The sequence below is a fragment of the Eubalaena glacialis genome, chromosome 4 (genome assembly GCF_028564815.1).
Source record: "Eubalaena glacialis isolate mEubGla1 chromosome 4, mEubGla1.1.hap2.+ XY, whole genome shotgun sequence".
Lineage (NCBI taxonomy): Eukaryota > Metazoa > Chordata > Mammalia > Artiodactyla > Balaenidae > Eubalaena > Eubalaena glacialis.
The window spans coordinates 186,741,781-186,751,250 of NC_083719.1; the positions used below are offsets into that span (position 1 = coordinate 186,741,781).

Sequence of the window (9,470 nt, forward strand, 5' to 3'; positions counted from 1 at the left end):
GCAAGAAATCCAGATTTTTATTAAAATTTCCTGATTTTTAAATATTCGCAAATTCTTTAAAAGAGAAAAAAAATTTTTAATGTTGATGGCCAAGAGAGGCCTCTGTTCTGAATCCAGCCCCCTGCTGCCCATCTGAGATGTCAAGGGCTAAGATGAGGAGCTGGGGATGAGGTTCGGACCGAACTTCTCCCACCAGAGCCCGTGCCCTAAACCCCATGCTAGGTCCCCCCAAAATGGCCAGAATTCTGAGTTGTCCCCGTGTACACACCGTGCGTAACCCCCTTGAGTGTGGGTGAGACATTATTTGGTAAAGGTGAAGGGCTTTTTCAGATGTAATTAAGGTCCCCAAATCAGCTGAATTTGAGTTGATTGAAAGAGAGATCTTCCTGGGTGGGCCTGGCCTAATCAGGTGAGGCTTTCATAAAAGTCTGGGGAGCAGCAAACAGCCATGTGCTGAACTGCTGGTGGAGGGGGCCGTGTGGCAGGGACCTGGGGTGGCCAGCAAAGAAACTGGACCTTAGTCCTACAAATGTAGGAAAATAATTCTGCCAACACCCGAAGGGGCCTGGAAGCAGATGCCTACAGACGAGAATGCAACCCAGCCAACACCTTGATTGCAGCCCGGTGGGACCCTGAGCAGAGGACCCAGCCACACTGTGCTGGCCTTCTGACCCTCAGAAACTGTGGGGAAATACATAACTGTTTTTAAAGCAGCTAAGTTGGTTCGTTTGTTCCACAGCAAATGCTAAGTAATACCGCCAATCTGCCCAAAGTTCCTTTTCTGCAGTAATCAATACCCAGTCTCTAAGCTACCCACTCACACATCCTAGTGATTGAAAATTAAATTTCCAGGCAAGGCCAAAGAGCCCCCTTCATCCTTCCCTGCATGCCAGCTCACTGCTGTGCTGACTCACGTGTGCTATTTTTTTTTTTTAAGTTCTATTTTTTTTAAAAATTTATTTTATTTTTGGCTGCGTTGGGTCTTCGTTGCTGCACGCAGGCTTTCTCTAGTTGCGGTGAGCGGGGGCTACTCTTCGTTGCGGTGCGCAGGCTTCTCATTGCGGTGGCTTCTCTTGTTGTGGAGCACGGGCTCTAGGCACACGGGCTTCAGTAGTTGTGGCACGCGGGCTCAGTAATTGTGGCTCGCAGGCTATAGAGCGCAGGCTCAGTAGTTGTGACGCACGGGCTTAGTTGCTCCGTGGCATGTGGGATATTCCCGGACCAGGGCTCGAACCCGTGTCCCCTGCATTGGCAGGCAGATTCTTAACCACTGTGCCACCAGAGAAGTCCACGTGTGCTATTTTTGACCTGCCTTTATGAACGTGGGCACATCTGTGACCTAAGACAGTAGGTAGGATTCTCTGACTTTTGTCTTGGACATCGTCCCCTCAACAATCAGGGCCTTAGATGGATTTCCCCTATACTAGGGCAGGACCTGCCTCTTTCCCGGGAGGGCACTGGGTGCCCCATACTCTGTGAGGACACTTCCTCTGGATGTCAGGCACGGAGGCGCTGCCGCTTTCTCCCTCATACACGAGCCTGCTTGTCCAGGAGCACCGGTGGGGCCCCAAGCGTCACAGCTGGCCCTGTAGCCGCTGAGTGGGTGTCTGCACATCTTCCAGCCCAGTACATACAGCCCGTCACCTCCAAGGGGCAGCGTGACTGACGTAAGGTCCACCTGCCCCTCCAGGTGGAGGGAGTGCCCGTTGCCACCCAGCCTTGCAGTCCCCATCTGTCCTGACTCAGGGCTGGTCACACCCCTGGCGTCGCCAGAGGGACAGCGGCCAGTGTGACACAAGCATCACGCTAATGCTGGTGCTTTGGAACCTGCCTCTCCTGCTGTGCCCGGGGCTCCTGTGAGCACCTTGGGGATGAGCCCGCCAGTCTGACCCAGATCCGGCCATGGCGCCCTGTCCAGGGCGGCCAGATTCAGCAAGTACAAACCCAGGACGTCCACTTACACTTGACCTTCAAAGAGACAATGAGTGATTTTTATTTCGCATAAATATGTCCCAAATATTGCACGGGATATACTTATACTGGAAAAGTCATTCATCGTTGGCCTGATTTTCAAATGGAACTGGGTGTCTGAATGTTATCTCCCATCCCTCCCCCTGCCACCCTGGCCGATAGACGTGTTCCCTCAGACCAGGCAGCACCTCCATAGCTGACCACAGGATCGTGAGCTCGTAGCAGCTGCTGTTGGAGCAGTGAGGGCTGGGATGGTTGTCACACAGCAGAAGCTGACAGATACGCACGGGGAGTGAGCACCAGAGCCCGGAGTGGCAGCCCGGCTCCTGGATCCTGATCCCCACGTGGTCCCGCAGGAGTTAATTAAATAAGAGCGATGCTGCCAGAGAAGGTGAAAAACGCTGAGAGCGAGGAAGGGTTCTGGCTTTTCAGTTGGAAACTCGGCTTGTGTTTCAGCCTTTCTAACGGCCTTCGAGAAAACTCCCTCCCTCCCCGGATCATATACCCCAAGCTGGGAGGAAACCAGGAAAGACTGAGCGGCCGTGGGACCCGCAGACCCAGGCTCTGTCTCCACTTCGGCCCCCATCCTGACAAACCCTCCCTCCCTTGGGAATTGCGCTAAGAATTCATTTAAACCTCTTGCCCAGAGCCTTGTGGGACGGCAGCCTGGCAGGTGGATAGAATTCTCTCTTCGTTCCTTAAGGGCAGAGGCCGGTGAGAAGAATTAAACGAAAAGTGAATCATCAAAACAAGACCTTCCCACCAGCCTCATCGAATCAAGAATTTCAAGGACACTGCACTTTTCAGGACACTCCTCATGTTTTTAAGCCAGTAAGTGGATAGTTCCTGGATTGTTCCCAAGGGCCTTTTGAGGTCTTCAAGCAAGAGAATATTTTTCTCTCTCTTTTTTCAAAAACTTGTGGTAAAATACACAGAGCATAAAATTCACCATCTTAACCATTTTCAAGCGCACAGCTCAGTGGCATTGAGCACATTCACATTGTTGGGCAACCATCCCCACCATCATCTCCAGAACTTTCTCATCTTCCCAAACTGAAGCTCTGTCCCCATGAAACCCTGACTCCCCACCCCCTCCCCCGGCCCCTGGCCCCCACCATCTACTTCCTGTCTCTGTGGATTTGACTCCCCCAGGGCCCCCCTGTGAGTGGAACCACACACTGTGTGTCCTTCTGTGTCTGGTCAGCAGAATAACGGCCCCATGATGTCCCCGTCCTGGTCCCGGGAACTGCAGACGTGTCATGGGGCAGAGGAGACTTTGCAGGTGGGATTGAGTTAAGACCCCTGAGATGGGGAGGACCCTGGATTCCCAGGGGCCCAGTGTCATCCCAGGGTCCTTATAAGAGGGAGGCGGGAGGGTCAGAGGCAGAGAGAGACGGGAGATGCTGCACTGCTGGCTGTGAGGATGCAGGAGGGGCTGTGAGCCAGGGAGGCGGCGCCTCTAGAAGCTGGAAAAGGCGGGAACCGATGCTCCCCTGGAGCCTCCGGAAGGACCAGCCCTGCCCACGCCTGGACTTAGCCCCGTGAGACCCGAGTCGGACTCCTGACCTCCAGGACTGTCAGAGAACCAATCTGTGCTGGTTTAAGCCCCCTGTTCATGATGACTTGTTCCAGCCACCCCAGGAGACTCACATCCTCAGAGCAGGGGGACCAGGGGGACCGGCCCATGGACACCAGGGTGAGGATGTGGTGGGACATGGGGGAGGACCCGGCGAGACTCAGGCAGGTTGTATCTAAAGCCCCAAAACTGCTTTCCTGAAGGGCGGCGGCCCACATTTGGTTCCTGGGGCTGGAACAGAACTGCTGGAACCCCAGAGAAGAGCTGATCTTGGCCACCGAGGGGGCATGCCGCCGGGCCCAGGCGCTCCCCCTGAGGACAGATGCCCTCCTTCCTCAGATGGCCTGTTCTACCCGACGCAGCCCCCCTTGACCTCAGCTACCCCTGCCCCGGGTGCCCTTGGAGACCCGCAGCCTCAGCTATTTCAGGCCACACAGCCTCCCTGGCCCACATGGGCCGCTTTCAAGATGCAGCTCTTAGAATAGCTGTGGCTGTTTTCCCTGCGGCGACTGCAGGGGAAGGAGCTGTAAGGAGGGAAGGGGCCGGGGGAGCAGGAGGGGACAGGCCCTGCCGGCTGGGTGTCACCAGTTGCTCCTAGCCTCTGGAGGCCCAGGCTGGTGGGAGGAGGGGGCTGCCGTCGGGGTCATTCTGGGGTCAAGGCCAGGGGTCCCATCACCATCCCCATGGGTGGAAACAGAGGCAGGGCAGGTGTAGGGGCCCCTTGGCCGCACAGAGGGGCAGCAGAGCCAGGTTTGAGTCCGCTGCCCATGGCCTTGCCCAGAATGATCTTCTCTGCGGGGGTTGTGCCCCTGGTACACACGCGGAGCCTAACTAAAGACCCCTCCAACTGCCCCTGAAGCCAGAAGGGCTGGGGACTCAGCAAGAGCTTAATAAGTGCTCTGAGCATGACTGATGGGGCCACATGGGAGAACTGAGATGGTCACTCGCTCACTGAACAAGCACTGCTTGAGCACCTTCTGTATGCCACACTCAGGGATGTGGGGGACAGCCTGGGTGGGGCAGGGGCAGAGGCAGGAAGCAACAGCCCTGGGGGCAGTGACGTCACCCAGAGAAGTGAAGCAGGCAGAGGGGGAGGAAGAGGTTCAGGGTGGCCGCCCACACCAGGCGGAGGACGGGCCCGCAGCTGCTTTATTTCATGGGGGGACAGAAGGACCCCCTTCAGAACCCAAATCGAGCCCTTTTCTCTGCCCGGGGCTGGCCCTCAGACTGGAGGTTTCCCAGGGCTGGAGCAGGGCAGGTCTCCCCTGTTAGATTGGGATGTCCCAGAGGAAGGAGCCAAGCGTCTCCCCTCTCAGACTAGCGGGAACAATTACATCTGGAGGTGGGGGAGCTGGTCTCCTTCCTCCCTGGACCCAAGAGCGTTTGGCAACATCATAGGGGCAGAAGGAGACATCCCCAGCTTTAGACCCAGAAAGCACAACGATTTCTGCAGGAAAATAAAAGCAGAAAAGAAAACCCTCAAGCCCAAAAGTGCATCCACCCTTGGGCTTGGCAGCATGAGATTTGTGGTTCTCAGATCTGGATTTAAACAGGAACCTATGTCCTAAGATGAGGGCTCAGGACGGTCCGCTGTTCCCACGGGGCCATGGCAGGGCAGGGCAGGGGGTGGGCGCCTGGCCCCAGGCTCAATCCTCATCCTCGCTGGTGTAGATCCGGGCCTCCCAGCGCTCCGCCATGGCGTTCTTGTGGCGGGTTACCCGTGTGGACTCCAAGACCTGCAAGAGGAGGCACGAAGTACCCATCAGGGTCCTAATGCCCCCAAAACAGCTCCCCTCACTGCTAACCCATAGGAGAGGCCTAGAGCAGGGGTAAAGCAGGACCATCCCCTCCTCTGTTCCAGACCCTCTACTCCTAGTAATAGTGCCAAGAAATGTGTTAACACATGCTGAGCTCCACAGTAGGGAAATGCCCGGGTCTGGCATTTCGGACTCAGCTCAAAGAGGGTCACAAATGTATTCCACAAATCCACTGAGGTAGCCGGCCTTCTACACATCTCAGATGAACCCCTCCCTCAAAGAAAATGCCCCTGTCTCGGGCCAAGTCAGCCCCAAAACCATATGGTAAAGAGGCGGCACATGGAACCTCTTTCCACAATCTATGCCCATGACAGGCATCAAAAGCAGCTCACAGAAAAATCCACCTCAGGCAGACACTATCGATCAAGAAGATATCCAGGGAAGTCCCCACACCCAGAAGAAAGGCTTCTGACGGCCCTGATACAATAGGGCAGGGGGCACAAATGTGGGAGGGAAAGGCTCAGGTCCTCGCCCCCAGGAGCACACTCACCTCCGAGTTGACATGGTCCGAGGGGTTGATGCCGGCATACTACAAGAAAGGAACATATGTCAGCTCCCAGGGCCCTCTAGCTCTGCCCACCCCAGAGCACCCCTGGACTCAATGCACAGCCCCCTCAGTCACCACTTGGGGCAGAAGGGAAGGTCTTCTCTGCCCACCGTGGTCCCCCCAAGTGCCCCTCAATCACCCCAAACTCAAAGCCATCCACCATGCTTTCCCTCATGCTGTTCTCCTCAGTGAAGCCTTGGTCCATCATTTGCAACTGTTTTCTCTTTGTAAATGTCATCGTAATAAGGACAGTTGACATTTATGGAGCTCTTGCCATGGCCAGGCCCTGCTCTGAGGTTGGAAGGGGGCTGTTCTTATTACCATGCTCATTTTACAGAGGAGGAGACTGAGAGTCAGAGAGGAGTAGGGTCTTGCCCATCACACAGCTGGCAAGCAGCAGGGCTGGGACTTGAACCCAGGTCCCTGGGCTCTACTCTGCCCCAAACCTCCAGGCCAGTCTGTGAGCACCAGATTGGCGAGGCTGGAGTTGGTGTTATTCTCCATGGTGTCAACAATACCTGCCCAGGGATGAGAGGGCCTCATGGTTATGAATGTGGGGTTTGGAGTCAGGCTTGGGTTCAAGTCCTGGCTTGGGAGCTCAGACCGTATGACCCTGGGCATAGGCGACTACAGCTTTCTCCAAAAAATGGGCCACAAAACATCCCTCCAGGGTGTTAAAAGCACAGAGTGTGCAGAGCTCTGAGACATCCCTCATGAGGTGTGGATAATAATCAGAAATAACAATGATGGTAATAAACGCATGAAAATAATAAGGATGATTTTGATAGATTGCCACAGCTCTCCTCCTCCAAGCAGAGCTGGCTCTCAGCCTTTGGCTCAGGGGGACAACCTCATGGTGGGGACCCTGCTTATGTGGCCCAGACATGAAGAGAGGCCCAGTTTACCCATTGTGCACCACACGTGTGGGGGACACAGGGGCACAGTCACTGGCAGGGCAGTGAGGGAGGCAGGTGTCAAACCCAGGTCACACCTGAGCCTTGCCTGACCTTCCCTGGCCCTAATGGGGAGTGTCAGACCTTGGCCAGGCCTCCAAGTGCATGGCAGGGCTCGAGACTCACCCACTGCTCATTTTTCTTTCTCTGCCTGGGAGCATCCTCAGCTGAGGCCTCTGCTGTCCACACCAGGCCCGAGTGCAGGTGGATGGGGGTGAAAAACTGTGACTCAGACACCGAGTAGCTGCCCGTGATGCCTGGGGTGGGGGAGGAAGGAAAGGGCATCAGGGAGGATCCCAGAGTCTCCTGAGGGCAGAAAATTTGTCAGACCCCAGACCAAGAGACACAGAGTCTGGCTAAGAGGCTGGACCAGTTAAGGAGATGTGTGAATGGACAGACAGAGCAGACAGCAGGTTGCAAAAACTGATAGACAGATTGACCAAAATAGCCAGTCAGGAGAAACTGGATCCACAGATGAGCTGACCATACAAGGAGAAAAACATTAAAAGTCACATGGGGAATATTTTGCATTGACAAAAAGGAGCAATTGACCAAGAGGCTAGGACATCTGTAAACCTTTATGCACCTAACAACAAAGTGTCCAAACGCATAAAGCAAAGAACCCAAGGCAAAGTTATTTCTCCAAAAGCTACTGCTTAAGCAGACAGACCAGCCAACCGGGGTAGTAGACAAAGTCCCCCAGATGTCCCCCCACCCCTAGCCTCTCCTGGCATCCTCATACCCCTCATGCCACCCTCCTCTGCTCTAACCTTTGAGACTCTGAGCAAAGCAAGCCCTTCCCAGGACCCTGCCTCACCAGATGCGCGGGAGGAGCTCCTGGAATCTTGGTCACAGCACTCGTCCGGAGGCGGGGAGAAGACCTCAGGGTACAGAGCACTCCGCCGCTCCTCAGCCACCTCCCGCTCCCGCCGCAGGACGCTCTCCACCTCCCTCTCCAGCAACTCCGATGACTGGGACTTCTGTAGCCTCAGTGCCGGGGCCCCAGCCACCTCCCAGCCCCAAACTCGGGGGGCCTCAGCTTTCTCAGGCTCTTCCGGGACCCTGAACCTCAGGGGACGCAGGCGGAAGTACTCCCATCGCACGACACCCCTGTTGGCACACAGGGGTCCCCGGGGAGGCTCCTGCTTTGTGCTTGAAGGTTTTGCAGAGGATCCCGAGGGATGCCTCTGAGACCCTGTGGCCTTTGGAGAGCCCACAGGCCTGGCCTCATCTGCAGAGAGACCGCTGGGCTTGCGGTAGGTGTGGAAGGCTGGGGATTCTCCCGGGGGCATCCGGGGGCTCAGGTATGGCTGGTAGGCATCAGGTGGGATGCGGTTCACCTTCCTCACCTCTGGTGTGGGGCTGGCTGCGCTGGCATCTGGGGTCGGGCTGAGGATGGAGTCTGAGCTGTGGACTCTCCTGAGAATGGGCTGGGGGTCTTCGGAGAACCAATCGGATGTGGACGCCCGGCCCACCTGCAGGCACTCCCGCCGGTGGTCCTCCTCACGCTGCGACTCCTGAGCAATGTCCCGCTGCACATAGAGCGATGGGCGCCCCCTGTGCGGCCGCGGGGCTGCGGCCAGGCTCACCTTGCTCAGCAGCGGCCTGGCTGGGATCTCCAGCAGCTCCTGGTAGCTGGCCGCCCGTTGCAGCCCCCTCTGCTCCCGGAGCTCTGCCTCCCGCTTCTGGGCTAGCCGGATCTCCCGCTCAATGGGTGTCTCCTTGGCGGGTTCCGGGGACCCCTCTTGGGACCAGGAACCAGGGTCGTCCAAGGCTCGGGCACCAGACCTGGCGGGCAAACCGTGGACTGTCTTCTCTTCCGTGACCACTTCCTTCGCCTGAGGCTTGACTGGGACGACATACCCATTGACCAGGGGTGGCCCGTTCAGGGCCTTGGAGGCCTGGCTGGCCCCAGGTGGGGGGTTCCGAGGAACCCCCGCACGGGCGTGGGTCACCCCGGGTGAGGGGTCCCGAGGAACCCCCGCACGGGCGTGGGTCACCCCGGGTGAGGGGTCCCGAGGAACCCCCGCACGGGCGTGGACCACCCCGGGTGGAGGGTTTCTCTGCTCCAGGCTCATGAACTGCCGCCTGGCTGCCAGGAAGTCGATCTGCTCTGTGTCGATCATGTTCTCCTCCAGGGGCGTGGACTGTGGTTGGCCGGGGCTCCTGGGCTCCCCGTGGTCAGGGGTGCCATGGAGCATGGCCACCGTGCCGCTCTTCCTGACCGCCTGGTCCTGAATGACCGCCCGGCGCTCCCACTCCAGGTCACGTGGCCACCAGGGTGGGGTGTCCCTGGCCTCCAGATGGTAGGCCTTCACTCCCTCCTCCTCATCGTCCTCCGGGCAGGGCAGCCATGGGGCCAGCTGGCCGGGGAAGACACGCAGGCTGAGGGATGTCCCCGTCTGCACCGTTTCCAGAGAGGCCTCGTGGTCAGCAGGCCATGCCAGTGGCTCATCCTGGCCCCAGTCGCTGGCCACGGACCCCACGCCCACCAGCTCAAACGTGTAACTGGTGTCGCCTTTGAAGGCCATGCCGGCCACACGGGGTGAGTGGGGGATGCTGAAGATGGGGTATCTGGTCACTCGGTCCATGTTCTGGGGGGTCTC

The 9,470-nt window shown here is 57.4% G+C and overlaps 1 protein-coding gene across 1 annotated transcript; it reads right to left on the minus strand.

Annotated features, from left to right (window-relative positions):
• Positions 1–4,643: 4,643 nt before the first annotated feature.
• On the minus strand, positions 4,644–9,470 carry MISP (mitotic spindle positioning). Its single transcript, XM_061188915.1, has 4 exons — positions 7,682–9,470; positions 6,991–7,121; positions 5,855–5,893; positions 4,644–5,283 (listed from the first exon to the last, which is right to left on the minus strand). The coding sequence occupies exons 1-4, from the start codon at positions 9,453–9,455 to the stop codon at positions 5,194–5,196; spliced, it is 2,034 nt and encodes a 677-aa protein (XP_061044898.1). The 5' UTR covers positions 9,456–9,470; the 3' UTR covers positions 4,644–5,193.